We start from the raw sequence: 17,221 nt of genomic DNA, 5'->3' as shown, positions 1-17,221 counted from the left end.
CTTCAGACAAATCAAACATCTAGAGGAAGTCAGGGCTCCAGTTGGCTGCTCAAATCCTCCTGATGTTTGATATGTCCAGAGGCAGGCTTATTGTATGTCACATGAGCCTTGGGAGAACGGATGTCAACACAGCTGGAACAGCGCCGGCAGTGAGTATTATAAGTAATGTTATTTTACTTGGGGCCAAAATGCTGATTAAGAAGGGTTTATGTCCCAAATTTTCTGATTCTGGTGAATTTGAAATTCATGTTGCACAAATAGCCTTTTTGGATTGTTTGGAAAAGGCTTAAATATTAAGAAATAACATAAATTGTATTCACCTGTTTTAAGTTTTGATTCCTTATGCTGACTCTGTGGGGGGCGACACATGGGGGAGCAGTATGCTCTGACATAAATGATGACATCTCCCTACAAGTGGCTACATCAGCCCTTAAAGAGACAAAGACCTCTGTGGAGGATCAGGGTAACTGCAGCAGAAGTGGTATAACTAGTTAGGTGAGGGCCTAAAACAGCTATGTATCATATTTTAATTTTTAAATGCTTTGCCTCTTCTCTGTGTATTATGTTTTAATGTCTGGAGGAGCGTCATAGTGTAATAAATGTCTTTTCAAAGCAATCAAGGTACCTTCAATTTAGACCAAATTTGAGTTGAACCGCATTGACCCTCCCGACTGATTTGAGCAAATTCATCTCTGTATAGCACCACAGCATTCATAGTTATGACTAGAGATAAGCGAACCTGAACTGTAAAGGTCCAAACACTGGGTTTCCCAGGTTCGAACCCGAATATGGCCATTTACAAAAAGTCTGTCTCCGAGTTCGGGTGTTGTTTGTATGCTGACTACTCAATCAAGAATCGGGGTGCTCGGGTACGGTCGGTGCCTGTCCCAGTGAGAGCCACTTCCAGCCTCTGAATGGTTCTCGGAGGGGGTAAAAACAACATTTTCGGATGCTGTGTCCCCCCCAAAAAAAACTGTTTTCCCTTCCCTAGAAATGTTCTGTGTATGGCTGTGTTTGTATGTAGGCGGAGAGCCAAACTGACCAGTCATTGACTTCCATTATACTCGTTACTCAATTCGAACCCATTAGTTTGGGTGTCCATTGAGTTATGTGGCCTTTAGGGTCCAGGAACAAGTTCAAGTCAAGTCTGAGTCCCGAAACGAACTTTTAACTAAAGTCTGGCCCAACCCCAACATACACCGGTCCGCTCACCTCTAGTTATGAATAAAATAAATTGTGTGTCTAAAATGCAGTTACTCTGTGTATCAGTCACCATAATATGTATTGTCATATCTGCTATTGTGCTATAAATAAAAAACAAAACATATTGCATCCAATAGGCGTAATTGTATATGTACCTAAGCAGTGGACTCTGTACCGGTCTGGATCTGACATGTCCTAGTAGGTTTGTTACTTTTTACTTACTGCTCATCCTTCCATTTATTATACTCTCAGACAAACGATTTAACTTTTCAATCAGACTTCAATACATTAATATAAGTTTACATTTGTAACGAGAATATAGAAAAATGTGAAAAGAAAAGAATAATTTCCGACAGATCTATTTCAGATCAGATGCAAGGTTACAAATATTCTGCTTGGAACAAGATGACAAGAATCATAAATGGTAAAGAAATGCAAAGTGAAAAACTAAAGAGAGGAATCTAATAACACCCACTCAGTCCATTTCTCACTTAATTGACAGCAGTGATGCATGAAAGTTTAGCCGTCTACTCAGGGATTAATGATAGGTAGCCGGCTATCAACTGTGAGTTCCGGTAAAGATGATGCTGCTACTGAGCGCAGGTGTTAACAAAATACCAAAGGTATTTAATGATTATCTCAGACAGTATGCAGAAGGAATCGAACAGCCAAAAAAGACAATGGGAGATGAATATAAAAAGCTGAATTTAAAGCTTTCTGTATATTCACATCACATCCTTTTGCTGCTCAAAATGACTATACTTGTCCGATCCCAGAAATGTGACATTGAACTCCAGTCATTTCACATTTGGATGGTGTCTGTGGAAACTTGTTTGTTTCTCAAGGGAAAGTTGGGGAGACACATCTTTGTGTCCTCTGCGCTGCTTTATAGAACTCTTTAATAATAGTTAACTAATAGCCTTCAGCAAAATTTTGCTTTTTGGGACAAAATACCGTGTTTCCCCAAAAATAAGCCCTAGCAGGAATTTCCAACCTTTTCAGAGTAAGCCTTAAATATAAGTCTTACCCCAAAAATAAGCCCTAGTCGCGGTTCAATAATGAAGTATCCTTTAAGCTAAAAAAGTTAATACTGCAGGACACTTCAATTATAAAAAGCAGATACCTCCAAAACAGAGAAGAAAGATGAGAGAAGACCCCCACAATCATACTCACCAGACCCCAAACGGGAGGACCTGCAGTGGAACGTACACTCACACATACACACAAATCCGGTGATACCGTATTGTTCCAGGGACCTGAAACACAGTGGAACACGAGGACCTGCAATGGAACACATCAATGTGTATCACCGCAGGTCCTCTCGCTCCACTGCACTGCGTCCCAGGTGCCCCTGCCGGCCAGGAACAATATCATATTATTACCGGATGTTCTATTACTGGATGTTGTTTGTGTGTGTGTGCGCGATCATATGTGAGTATGAGTGTCAGCTGGAAGCAGGGAAGGACCGTTATGGAGCACACTTGCTTGGAGCGCCCACTGTGGATCGCAGGAGAACCTGGGAGAGATGCAGACGTCTGGGGAATGGTAAGTATGATTCTCCTGAGGAAGTTCTGACTCTATTGAGGGATAGGAAGATGAGGAGCGGTGGATAAAAGAGCGCAATAGGGTCTTACCCGGTAGGGATAATGAGGGCAGTACTGTAGTAGTACTCACCTGGTTCAGTTGTGAAAGATACAACTGCTTGTAGCGCATGTGATGGTGGTGGTCAGCAGCAGCCCTGAAAATGGTTCAATATAGGAGGGGAAAGTACAGGTTAAGCCGCGCTGGAACCACAGGAGCCAAGAGTTAATAAATTTGTTTTTATTTGTTCGCAGGTCTACGTGTTTCAGAGACATTCATCTCCTTCATCAGGACATCCAAAGGAATCAAGATACTTGATTCCTTTGGATGCCCTGATGAAAGAGATGGATATGTCTCTGAAACACGTAGATCTGTGAACAAATAAAAAGGAATTTATTAACCCTTGGCTCCTGTGGTTCCAGGACAGCTTAGCCCGTACTTTCCCCTCCTTTTTTGAGGGATAAACTTATCCCCAACCCTTGTTTCCCTGGGAATAAACCCTACCACGAAAATAAGCCTAACGCATTTTGGGAGGCAAAAAATAATATCAGACAATGTCTTATTTTCGGGGAAACATGGTATCAGAAATGTTGAAGTTTGGAGATTATAGGTTTATAAATTAATACATTATATTATTTTTACCCAATAACCAACTCTTTGATACTGGGCAATACTGAGAATTTGACATTTAAGTTGCTGTCTAGCTTTTGATATGCCCTGCTGTACTTCTTAGCCATCAACCCTTCCATGTATTCATTAATTTATCTGGTGCAACCATTACAGATCTGTCACTCTTATCAAGTTCTTAGTATACAGTACCTAATAAAGGGATATGTACAAAAATGTTGCTCATTGCACCCCAATATGGCAACTAATATATTATTATAGTCCCAACAGTATTTCTATACACAAGTGATATCAGTAATGCCAATATTTCATATCCGAGTTTCTTAGAGTGTTACATAATTTGTAATTTACTTAATTTCTATCCCTTGCAGTGCTGTTCTATATATCACATGGGACTGAATGGGTGACAAACTTGCGCTGAACACTATTAGGTTTGGAGCGAGTAATGCTATCTTTGTACGTAGAAACAGTGCTTTTTTTGTAAAAAAGTATTTGCCGGTACGCATCTCTGAGGCGAGGAGCGGGGGGGGGCGCTGTCAGGCACCGCCGGCCAAGGTTGAGGAGCGGAGATGGGGGGGGGGGGGTGCCAGTGGAGAGAGTGGACGATCATGTGGGCACAGTATGAGATTTGTATACTTCTGGCCACATTCTGATTTGATGTGTCCGGCCTCAGTCAATTCATTTTCATTGCGCATGTCTGTTCAGCACGTGACCACATCTATGTAAATCGCATACTTGCAGCTTGATAACCTCCCACTGTCACTGCCGGCACCAGAGAATCCTCACAGTGTGCAATGTGCACACTGTGAGAATTCAGAAGGCTGCAGTCACAGAGTGACACAACAGACACATCACAAATTTGGACAACCCCTTTAATGCCTCTAACAACATAAATAAAAACATAGTAACCCTTAACTTGTCAGACGGCACAAGACTTTATTAAAGAGATTGTCTACTACTTTAACATTAATGACCTTTCTTGGGATAGGTCACCAATGTCTGATTGGTCGGGGTCCGGCACCTGGCAACCCCACCAATTCCCTATACTAGGTGCCGGTGGTGGCAGGTGGCCAATGGCCGGAAGTGCTCAGTTCTGGATCTGCTCCATCTTCTGATAGTGGAAGCAGTCTCCTATTAAAATCAATGAGGTGGATGTGCAGTACCCGGCCGCGGACACCATCAGAGGACGGAGCAGATCCAGAAATAAGCATTTCCGGCCACCTGCACCATAATCACCTGATCAGTGGGGGTCCCATTGCGCTCACATCAGAAGCAATGCGCAAGTGGGACCAAGACCTAATGATAAGACATTGTCAGTATCACAAATAAACATTTACATTCAGGTACCTTATAGATGATGTTGTCTCTAGTCATTTCATTTCTATTCTTTATTTTGTCCTGACGCAATGATAACTTTTCACATTCATATCTCGCCTCTGCAGATTTCCATCTTCTCCGGTCTTCTGTAACACATCTCGACACAAGGCCCCTAAGGGGTACTTTTCACACTACGGCATCGCAGGTGCGATGTCGGTGGGGTCAAATCGAAAGTGACGCACATCCGGCGTCGCTGTCGACATCGTAGTGTGTAAATCGTGTTTGATACGATTAACGAGCGCAAAAGCGTCGAAATCGTATCATCGGTGTAGCGTCGGTCATTTCCATAATTTCGGAAGGACCGATGTTACGATGTTGTTCCTTGTTTCTGCGGCAGCACACATCGCTGTGTGTGAAACCGCAGGAGCCGAGGAACATCACCTTATCTGCGTCCCAGCTGCAATGAGGAAGGAAGGAGGTGGGCGGGATGTTTACGTCCCGCTCATCTCTGCCCCTCCGCTTCTATTGGCCGCCTGTCGTGTGACATCACTGTGATGCCGCACGACCCGCCCCTTAGGAAGGAGGCGGTTCGCCGGCCAGGTAAGTGCATGTGAAGCTGCTATAGCGATAATGTTCGTATGTGTGTCCACAGTGTGTCCCATAGTGTGTCCCATAGTGTGTCCACAGATAGTTTCCTCCCCCACCCTCTCTCCCCCATACTGTTTCATAAATACTCCCCTCTCACCCCATAATGTTCCTCCTCTATATCTTCAGCTCCACAGTGGAGCACTTATCAGCATTTCTCTGCTGCCTCCACGCTGCGGCGCTGGCTTCCGGGTCAGCAGTGTGATCAGCTGACCTGATCCCATGAAAGCCTTCGCTCTGACCTGGAAGTCAGCGCCAGGGATCACCACTCCAATTGTCCTTGCGTCTGACAGATACAAGGACAACTGAGCAGTGGGAGCTGCGCGCTGAAGTTTCTATGAGTGCTGCTGTCAGCTTGACAGCCACACTCAGAGAATAGCGACTCCCACCTCGGCAGACTTCCACACCACCGCATCAGGCAGCCCGACAGCGCCCCGCCAGCTCCCCCCTAGATACGCCTCTGGCTTGTGCCTCCACTCCACACAGGGCTAATTTATATAGTTTACAAATTAGCCATGTGGACAGAGCCAGAGGTGCTCTTCAGATTTTCCGGTATGCCGTACCGGCCCGTACCACCGCAAAAAAGACACTGGGTACAAGGGAAATAAGTATTGAACACATCACTAATTTTCTAAGCAAATATATTTCTAAAGGCGCTATTGACATGAATTTCTCATGAGATGTCAGTAACAACCCATCCAGTCCACACAGACAAAGAAATGAAACCATAGATGTCGATAAATTTAGTGATGTGTAATAATGAGAAAGGACACAGGGAGATTTACTTTATACTTCATACAAAAGCCTTTGTTGGTGATGAGGATGCTTACTGTACGGAAAAAACTAGTTGAATGCATTGCTCCGGTGAGATTTTGGGCCATTCTTCTACACAACCATTCTTCAAATACTGAAGGTTCCTTCTGTGAAATCTGAATTTTAGTTCCTTTCATACATTTTCTATTGGATTCAGGTCTGGTGATTGGCTGAACCATTCCAGCAGCTTTATTTTCTTTCTCTGAAACCAATTCAGAATTTCCTTGTCTGTGTGCTTGGGTTCATTGTCTTGTTGAGATGTCCAATCTTGTTTCATCTGCAGCATCCTGGTAGATGGCAGCAGATTTTTATCAAGATTGAGTCATTAGATTTGTAAATTCATCCTTCCTTCATTCAATCACATGAAGTTTGCCAGTGCTGTATGCTGAAAAAGAGACCCATACTGTGATGTTCCCACCTCCAAACTTCGCTGTTGGTTGATGTTTTGGGGGTGATTTGCCTTTTGGGCTCCAAGCATGGTATATATTATGGCATCTAAAGAGTTCAATTTTGGTCTCATCTGACCAGACTGTATCCACCCAGTATTTCACAGGCTTGTCTAAATATTATTAAACCAAATTTTAATGCTGTTGAACCAGCAATAGAGTCTTGTGTGGTGAGCGTGCATACAGGCCATAAAGGTTGAGTCGATTACTTATTGTTTTCTTTGAAACAATTATCAAAGCCTTTCTGTAGCTCTTCACTGGTGATTATTGGCTCTTGGACAACTCTTCTGATCATTCTTTTCACTCCTCTGTGTGAATTTTTGTGAGATGCACCTTGTCATTGCCAGTTTATGGTGAAATGATCTTCTTTCGTCTTCCAGATTATGGCCCCAAGAGTGCTGACTGGAACCTTCAGCAGTTTAAAAACTCTTCTGTATCTAATGCCATCAGTATATTTTACAACAATAAAGTTGCAGAGGTCTTGAGACCGCTCACTGGTTTTGCCCATCATGAGATGTTTCTTGTGTAACACCTTGGTAATGAGACACCTTTTTATAGGCCATCAGTTGAACCAGCTGACATTATATTTCACTAAGTGTCAGGATTGCTTTCTAATTACTGATAGATTTAATCTGATGTCATGACTTTCCATTGCTTTTTGCACCTTTCTTTCTTGTCGTGTTCAATACTTTCACTGTGTGATTTCTCATTCTTGCACATTACTAAATTTATGACCATCTATGGTTTGATTTCTTTGCCTGTGTGGATTGGATGCATTGTTATTGACATATAGTGAGAAATTCATATCAATAGCACCTTTAGAAATATATTTACTTAGAAAATTGGTGACGTGTTCAATACTTTTTTCACCTGCTGTATACAGGACAAAAGAAAGTAAAATGAGGCAAGTTGGCAGGAAAATTATCGCAATCCATATCACTGTATCTGCAGAAACAAAATAGTAAAAATGGCTTTTTTTGTGTTCAGTTATATTGGAATTGTAATAGGATTGCATAGGAGCTGCAGACTCAGAATGATATTTTTTTAAAAAGTACTGTTTGCAAAGTTGCTTAATTTTTTTCTTTTAAGAAGGCAGACCTCCCCCTTATGCAATGAATAATATAAGCTATACAGTGAATATTTACTTGCGGTTTGTACAGTACATAGGCTTGCACAGGGGGAGACCCTGACATTTAATGCTTTCTTTAAAAGCCAGCACATTCCGCACAAAAACAATGCCGCAGCAAATCAAGGCGTCGAGATGCAAGGCACGTCATTTCCAAATCACTTGTCAGATTAGATGTAATAACACCCTTGTTCTTCATTCAAAACATAATTAGCACAGAGGCCGAAAAAAGAAAGTACATTTACATGTACACCTGGCAAAGAGCGAGGAGCTTTCAGCTCAACAAGTACGTCTCCAAGATACTGGCATTCTCCAACAGTCATCATGATGAGAGAGATGCAAATGATTTGTTACCGCGCCGTGCATTCGTAAGACATGTGTTTATATGAGAGCTGATTAGTACTTATTTTACATTTAGCGCAATATGGGTGGCATATTGTCACTAGCATAATCATTGCATAATATGTTATAAAAAGAAATTAACTCCTGAGCTGCTAAAAGCTGTGAGTAAAACTGTTAAACTTACTTTTTTTTGGGGGGGAGGGGGTTAACTGCTGCATTGTTAAAGTTTTTTTTTTTTCCTATCTAACAGGAGTTTTTTGACCAAAATATAATTGCCTTATCTTGGTCAGTGCTTTATTATTGTGATGGTGCACACGTGTAAGGGCGGCTTTGCACACTACGACATCGCAGGTGCGATGTCGGTGGGGTCAAATTGAAAGTGACGCACATCCGGCATCACATGCGACATCGTACTGTGTAAAGCCTAGATGATACGATTAACGAGCGCAAAATCGTCGTAATCGTATCATCGGTGCAGCGTCAGCGTAATCCATAATTACGTTGACGCGACGGTCCGATGTTGTTCATCGTTCCCGGGGCAGCACGCATCGCTGTGTGTGAAGCCGCAGGAGCGAGGAACATCTCCTACCGGCGTCACTGCGGCTTCCGTAGGATATGCGGAAGGAAGGAGGTGGGCAGGATGTTTACATCCTGCTCATCTCCGCCCCTCCGCCGCTATTGGCCGCCTGCCGTGTGACGTCGCTATGACGCCGCACGACCTGCCCCCTTAGGAAGGAGGCGGGTCGCCGGCCAGAGCGACGGTCGCAGGGCAGGTGAGTGCATGTGAAGCTGGCGTAGCGATAATTTTCGCTACGCCAGCTATCACACGATATCGGACCTGCGACGGGGGCGGGGACTATCGCGTGCGACATCGCAGCATCGGCTTGCGATGTCGCAACGTGCAAAGCCCGCCTAAGGGTACTTTCACACTTGCGTTGAACGGCATCTATTGCTATCCGACGCCTTGAGAAATTAGGGTAACCGTTGCAGGAAACCGTTTATTCCTCATAGACTTCTATTAGCTATGGATAGCAACGGATGGTCTTGCGGCGCATCAATTGTTTTGACGCTGACCGTCAGTGACCGTCGGGCGGAGGGAACGCTGCATGTAGCATTTTTCTGCACTTGGCGAAGTGTAAAAAAAAGCGCAACCTGCAGGATTCCATCGGCGTTCGTTATTTTTATAATGGACGCCTATGGTGGCGGATTCCGTTAGAATCCGTCATTTACACAACTGCGCATGCCCAGATGTGTAAAGTCAAGAAAAAGAAACTATAACGGATTGCGTTATTTTGTACGATCCGTTGCATCCGTTGAGCCACTATATGCAACGCATCCGGTGCATTCGTCACACAACGCAATGCAACGGATGCCATTCAACGCAACTGTGAAAGTAGCCTAACTCTTGCTCCATTCAAAGTCCTACCAATAATGACAGCGTAATCTAGTGAAAATCAATAGAGGCATCCATTAACCTCTTCACTTTTGGGTGATTTTCCATTTTTCGGGAGGTGGGGTTTTTGCTTCTCTTCTTCCGAGAGCCGTAACTTTTTTATTTTTCCATCAATCTTGACATATGAGGGCTTATTTTACCATATAGTGTATTGGAAAACAGCCAAAAAATGTCAAGTGTGGAAAAATTGCACGATTGTTTTAGGGGTTCTTTATTCACCATTTTCACTATACAGTAAAACTGATGTGTCTGTGTGATGCCTCAGGTTGGTACAAATTCATAGACACCAAACATGTATAGGTTTACATTTATTAAAAGGGTTAAAAAATTCAGAAATTTGTTAAAAAAAAGTGGCGCACTTAATGCACCATTTTCCATGACCTGTAGTGTTCTCATTTTTTGGGATATGAGGCTCAGTGATAGATCATTTTTTTGCGTCTCGAGCTGACGTTTTTAGTGGTACCACTTTTGCGCAGATGCTATGTTTTGATCGCCTGTTATTGCATTTTGTGCAAAATTTGCGACAACCAAAAAACTTAATTTTGGCGTCTGGGATTTCTTTGCCTCTACGCTGTTTACCGATCAGGTTAATTGATTTTATATTTTGATAGATCAGACTAACAGATTTTGAATACGGTGATACCAAATATGTGTACTCGCATATTTTTCATTTTTTTAACTCTTTAATTTTCAATGAGACGAATGGGGGGTGATTTGAACTTTTAGGTTTATTTGTTTTTTATTTTTTTCAGCTTTTTTTTTACGTTTTTTATGTTTCTCTTCCCTTTAGGAGGCTATAAGGATCAGCAGTCTGATCGCTCATTAATTTCTGCTGATTAGAGCAGCACAGCTCTGATCATCAGAAATGCTGCTCTCCTGTTAGGCTGGAAACACATTTGTGCATGTAAATTCGGTCCGAGTCTCATGCTAGAAAATAGCATGAGCTCTGTTCACGTTATGATCAGTGTGCAATGCAACTGCAATGCGATCCTGGGATTTTTCTCATAATAGCTGTCCATATGCAATGCGTGTTTGATGCGTATGGGATCCGTTTTTACTATGTCATTTGCCATTCAGCTCTGCTACATGGCCGCTGACAGCAGACACAGACAGAGCCATGTAGCAGAGCTGAATGGCCACTGACAACAGACACAGACAGCCGCACGATCAGAATGCAGTCGGATGAACTTCACCCGACTTCCTTGTCATCCAGCGGCTCTGTCTGTGTGTCATGGCCTGATTTGCGGTCACCGGGGAAGGTCTCACCGGTGACCGCAAATCCCCTGAGTGACTGCAGTGATCTGCGCTATCAGCGGTGCTGTCACTCAGGTCACCCGCGGCCACAGCAGAAGTCCTCCAGCTGAGATCTGTGGCCGCGGGTAACCTGAGTGATGTCATCGCTGATAGCACGACTCACTTCAGTTGCTGCGGGGAGCTCACAGAGAGCGGTCATGGTCTGTGACCGCTCTCTGTCAGCTTCTGATGTAGCAGGGCTGAAAGCGTTGTGGGACCTCTGTGGATTACGTCGGACATGGAAGGGTATTTGGGGACTTGAATTGCCCTGGTGCGGTGGCAATCAAGGTAATAAGGAGTTAATGGCAGCAGCCCATAGCTGCCACTAAGTCCTAGGTTATTCATGGCAGACGTCTCCCCAAGATACCTTCCATGATTAACCTATTAGTTAAAGAAAATAAACACACATCCCAAAAAACCTTTATTTGTAATAAATGACAAAAAACAACAACCTCTTTCACCATTTAATTAAAGTCCCGAAATACAGTTAGGTCCAGAAATATTTGGACAGTGACACAAGTTTTGATATTTTAGCTGTTTACAAAAACATGTTCAGAAATACAATTATATATATAATATGGGCTGAAAGTGCACACTCCCAGCTGCAATATGAGAGTTTTCACATCCAAATCGGAGAAAGGGTTTAGGAATCATAGCTCTGTAATGCATAGCCTCTTCTTTTTCAAGGGACCAAAAGTAATTGGACAAGGGACTCTAAGGGCTGCAATTAACTCTGAAGGCGTCTCCCTCGTTAACCTGTAATCAATGAAGTAGTTAAAAGGTCTGGGGTTGATTACAGGTGTGTGGTTTTGCATTTGGAAGCTGTTGCTGTGACCAGACAACATGCGGTCTAAGGAACTCTCAATTGAGGTGAAGCAGAACATCCTGAGGCTGAAAAAAAAGAAAAAATCCATCAGAGAGATAGCAGACATGCTTGGAGTAGCAAAATCAACAGTCGGGTACATTCTGAGAAAAAAGGAATTGACTGGTGAGCTTGGGAACTCAAAAAGGCCTGGGCGTCCACGGATGACAACAGTGGTGGATGATCGCCGCATACTTTCTTTGGTGAAGAAGAACCCATTCACAACATCAACTGAAGTCCAGAACACTCTCAGTGAAGACTCCATGAAAGTAAATACAAAGGGTTCACATCTAGATGCAAACCATTTATCAATTCCAAAAATAGACAGGCCAGAGTGAAATTTGCTGAAAAACACCTCATGAAGCCAGCTCAGTTCTGGAAAAGTATTCTATGAACAGATGAGACCAAGATCAACCTCTACCAGAATGATGGGAAGAAAAAAGTTTGGAGAAGAAAGGGAATGGCACATGATCCAAGGCACACCACATCCTCTGTAAAACATGGTGGAGGCAACGTGATGGCATGGGCATGCATGGCTTTCAATGGCACTGGGTCACTTGTGTTTATTGATGATATAACAGCAGACAAGAGTAGCCGGATGAATTCTGAAGTGTACCGGTATATACTTTCAGCCCAGATTCAGCCAAATGCCGCAAAGTTGATCGGACGGCGCTTCATAGTACAGATGGACAATGACCCCAAGCATACAGCCAAAACTACCCAGGAGTTCATGAGTGCAAAAAAGTGGAACATTCTGCAATGGCCAAGTCAATCACCAGATCTTAACCCAATTGAGCATGCATTTCACTTGCTCAAATCCAGACTTAAGACGGAAAGACCCACAAACAAGCAAGACCTGAAGGCTGCGGCTGTAAAGGCCTGGCAAAGCATTAAGAAGGAGGAAACCCAGCGTTTGGTGATGTCCATGGGTTCCAGACTTAAGGCAGTGACTGCCTCCAAAGGATTCGCAACAAAATATTGAAAATAAAAAAAAAAATTTTGGGTTTGGTTTATTTGTCCAAATGTGTACAATTCCTACAATTTCTATCAGATATTTTTGTTCAAACCTTCAAATTAAACGATACAATCTGCACTTGAATTCTGTTGTAGAGGTTTCATTTCAAATCCAATGTGGTGGCATGCAGAGCCCAACTCGCGAAAATTGTGTCACTGTCCAAATATTTCTGGACCTAACTGTACCTCTCCAGGTCCGACGTAATCCACAGAGGTCCCACGATGCTTTCAGCTCTGCTACATCAGAAGCTGACTGAGAGCGGTCACAGACCACGACCACTCTCTGTGAGCTCTCCTCAGTGACTGAAGTGAGTCGCGCTATCAGCGGTGACGTCACTCAAGTTAATCGCAGCCACAGATCTCAGTGGGAGGACTTCAGCTGTGGTCGCGGGTAACCTCAGTGACGGCACCACTGAAAGCGCAGATCACTGCAGTCACTCAGGGGATTTGAGGTCACCGGTGAGACCTTCACCGGTGACCGAAAATCAGGCCATGCCACACAGACAGAGCCGCTGGATGACAAGGAAGTCGGGTAAAGTTCATCCGACTTCATTCTGATCGTGCGGCTGTCTGTGTCTGTTGTCAGCGGCCATTCAGCTCTGCTACATGGCTCTGTCTGTGTCTGCTGTCAGCGGCCATGTAGCAGAGCTGAATGGCAAATGACATAGTAAAAACGGATCCCATACGCATCAAACACGCATTGCACATGGACAGCTATTATGAGAAAAATCCCAGGATCGCATTGCAGTTGCATTGCACACTGATCATAATGTGAACAGAGCTCATGCTACTTTCTAGCATGAGACTCGGACCGATTTTACACGCATAAGTGTGATTCCAGCCTTACAGCCAGTGCTTTGTCAGTTGTAACAGGAACTACATATTGATAGCAACAGAAGTCATCACATGACCAGTCGCTACCATGGCAACTATTGGCTGACCATGATCGTGTCACGGGGCCTCCGATGGTGGCGGGGAAAGGCGATTTACATTGCACAGTCACATTTTAACAGTGTGAACCAAAGAGTTAACAGGCGTGGGTGGATCCCGAATCCACCTGCACCTGCTAGCCGCACATGTCTGCTGTACAAATCAGCACACATGTGCGGGGATCCCCGCTGGCTCACCGCAGCAGACGACGGTGACATCCCCTTCATGATTAGTTACATCCTAGGTCGTGAAAGGGTTAATATTTTCTCCTACTCTGAGCAGTCATATGAGGACAGAATTCTCTTTTAGGATATGTTCACACAGAGCATTTTTGCTACATATTTAGTGCTTTATTTTGGCAGCAAAATCTGATCTCTTGGCAGTTACAAAGCTGCATTTTTTGCTGCATGTTTTGCATAATTTTATGACACTTTTTGTGCTGCTTTTTAGGTGTTTCATTTGTGTACAGTTTATGTTTAAATAGTTTAATTGACTTAAAAAGCAGCAAAAAAACACAGCTGCATTTTTTTCTCATATTGCATCGTGAAAAAAGCAACAAAAATGCTGAAATAATTGATATGCTGCTGCTTTAAAAAAAAAAAAAAAACGCAGCAAAAATGCAGCATTTTGCCATTTCCGTCAGGAAAAAAAATTCAGGTGTGTCTTTGTGGACATGAGATTTCTGGAAAAAGCAGTTTTTTAATAGCATGGATTTGCATGAAACAAATGAAAAAAAAAAATGCAAAAAAAGCACCAAAAACGTCCTGTGTGAACATAGCCTTAATTCAGAAAATGAATCTAAGGATAGGATATTTGGCAGCTTAAATAAAAATTGAGTTTAAGCTCAGAATTTCTCACAAATGCTATAAGAAATCTACTTTTTACACATTTACATTATTCTAAACTTTGTTTTTTAAATTTTATCGACATAGCAATGAAAACCGTGAAACTTTCTGGAGTATGTAGCAAACATCCAGTATCCTTGGTAAAAAAAAAAGAAAAAGAAAAAGAAAAAAAAAGGGAAAAACATTACTGGGCAATAGAGACAATAATATTATTTTATGTTTATTTTGTTTTCTGTTTAGGAATATTAATTCTTTTTTTTCTAGTTGTGTCATTGAAAAAAAACACAAAAACCAAAAACAAAGATCAAAAAAGCAGATTTTTCTTTTTTTAACTGTGCACATAAGTTTGATTTTCGGCTTTCTCAGTGGAATGTTCTTCATTATGATTTTGTGTTACGTGGCCATAGTCTCTAACGTTTAAAGGCCAAGTGATGTCTCCTTGTTAGTATTTTTTTAATGGAAATCTGTCACTACGTTTTTGCTACCTAATATGTAGAGACAGAAATCCTGATTTCGTCGATGTGTCACTTACTGGGCTGCTTAGTATAGTTTCTATACCATCACTGTTTTATCAGCAGGAGATTATCACTTGAAGACTATTTGGCGTGCTGCCCGGTAGTCTAACCCCACCTCCATCGTTGATTGGCAGCTTTTTGTTTTGTTTATGCAAATTGTACACAGAAATCTGCCAATCAGTAGTGAGGGCGGGGTTATACAGCTCAGCATTCAGAGAACTCAATCAGAAAAAAAACAGTTTTCAATTCGTACGTCAGCCAGCAGCATAGTAAGTGACACATCACTGGAATCAGGGCCTCTGTCCCTACATCATGCAGTTCTCAGATGGGGTAGCAAAATGTTGCTGACAGATTCTCTTTAATGTGGCCAAGTGACATCTCATCACTGCATGACACAATTATAGAGAACATATAATAGTTATTTTTGTTAGGTTTTCTTAAAAAAACATTTTTCTAAAGACAAGGTTGCAGCTCATGTATGTTTAGAATAGTCATGCTTTAAAAAATTACAGATTTTTAGTGTGTTTTATTTCATGTTTTATATGTAGGTAATTTATTTTGTATTGTTTTTTTTTCCCCAGAACTAAAGTATAACATGGAACTTGCTGGAGGTCTTGGTGCTATCCTTATTGTATTTATTTTACTCGTCACGTTCTATAAATGCTATAATATAGAAATCATGCTCTTCTACAGACAGAATTTTGGAAGTGATGAAGCTGCAGAAGGTATGTGGTTTTTGCTTTTGTCTTTTAATGGTTTACATACAATGACCAATAGCCAATCAAGTTTAGACTTTTATCATATAGCCTTTACTAGCAAAATGCTAAGTGGGATTTCAGTGGGCAATAGTAGTCTTCCTCTGTGGATGTGGCACCTACTAAATATCTGTAACCGTGCATGAGTTCTGGGAGTTTTCTTCCTTGGTATGCTTTCAGGACCTATAATAATGATTTGGTGGGATGATCTACTAAATACTGTCAAGTGAATTACAATATTTTAATGGGAATCTCACTTTATTTTTAATATCTAATGTTTATTCCTATCATAACATGGATATTAAAACTGTTTTATAGTAAAGGAAATAAATTAGTGGGATCAACCTTCCTAAGCCATCTATATTAGCAAGTGGGTCATAGAAAGTTGAATAAAATGATCCTTTGATATGTGCGATCTGATGAATTGTTCCTGAGAATCGGCCTCCAAAGCTAATTTTAAATGAAAGGTGGAGTTACCAGTGTGAGACACGTAATGACTGACAGTCTACTTTCCTCATCTACATGTCTCACACTGGTAATATTCCCCTTTCATTTATATTAATTTCTGGAGGTTGATTCTCAGGGCTCATTCACATGATCGTTCCGTTTGTCCTGGTCAGTACCTGTTTTTTTGCGGACCCACGGACAAGACCATCTTTTTAATGTCTTTTGTGTAGGATCGGATGACACACGGAAACACTTCCGTATGCATCCGAGCCTACAAAAAAACACATTGGATGCCGTATGTCCGTTCCCTTATTATGGAACATGTCTTATTCTGTTCCGTAATAACAGACTGTGACTCAATACAAGTCAATGGGCCCGCAAAATCCCCGGAAGCCGCACGGAAGCACTTCTGTGTGACCTCCGTCGGATGCCCGTGCAGTCTGTGTCTTGCTCCAGCCCCGCGGCTGCTGGCACTGCAGTGTGTCAGTGTCTGCCCGCAGTATCAGCAGCTTCTCACACTGCAGTGCGTGCAGCCGCGGGGATGATGAGCGCTGCTGTCAGGAGGTTAGATGAGATCATTACCTGCTGTGACGATCTCCTGCACTCCTGACGTCAGCGCTGTCACTGCCTTCTATGCCCGCCGCGTTCTCACATCACGTCTCGCGGGCGGCCCGAGACTGTCACTAGTGGTTACATTACGGGCTTTCGCGATTCTTCACTGTGAATGCGGTGGGCATAGAAGTCAGTGACAGCGCTGACGTCAGGAGTACAGGAGATGGTCACAGCAGGTAATGATCTCATCTAACTTCCCGACAGCAGCGCTCGTCATCCCCTGTAGTGACCTGGGCTGACCCATTGATTTTAGCTCAGCTCACTGCACTACTCTCCCAGCCAATGGGGAACATTCTATTCTTCATTGACTGGGACAGTGACTATGGTACAGATCGTCGTGGGACCCCTTTATTGGATTATGCTGGATCCAGATTTGATTGTTCTTGTCAATAACT

General features: G+C 42.7%; 1 protein-coding gene across 1 annotated transcript in view; it reads left to right on the top strand.

Annotated features, from left to right (window-relative positions):
- The window catches only part of IL1RAPL2 (interleukin 1 receptor accessory protein like 2), a 1,148,049-nt gene that overhangs the window by 1,081,466 nt on the left and 49,362 nt on the right, over positions 1 to 17,221 (top strand). Inside the window, exon 9 of the mRNA XM_075323820.1 lies at positions 15,594 to 15,737. Coding sequence (XP_075179935.1) covers positions 15,594 to 15,737 — 144 coding nt within the window. The remainder of the gene's footprint in view (positions 1 to 15,593; positions 15,738 to 17,221) is intronic.

The sequence above is a fragment of the Anomaloglossus baeobatrachus genome, chromosome 9 (genome assembly GCF_048569485.1).
Source record: "Anomaloglossus baeobatrachus isolate aAnoBae1 chromosome 9, aAnoBae1.hap1, whole genome shotgun sequence".
NCBI lineage: Eukaryota > Metazoa > Chordata > Amphibia > Anura > Aromobatidae > Anomaloglossus > Anomaloglossus baeobatrachus.
Note: the sequence above shows the minus strand (reverse complement) of the source record. Positions and strands in the feature narration are given on the sequence as shown.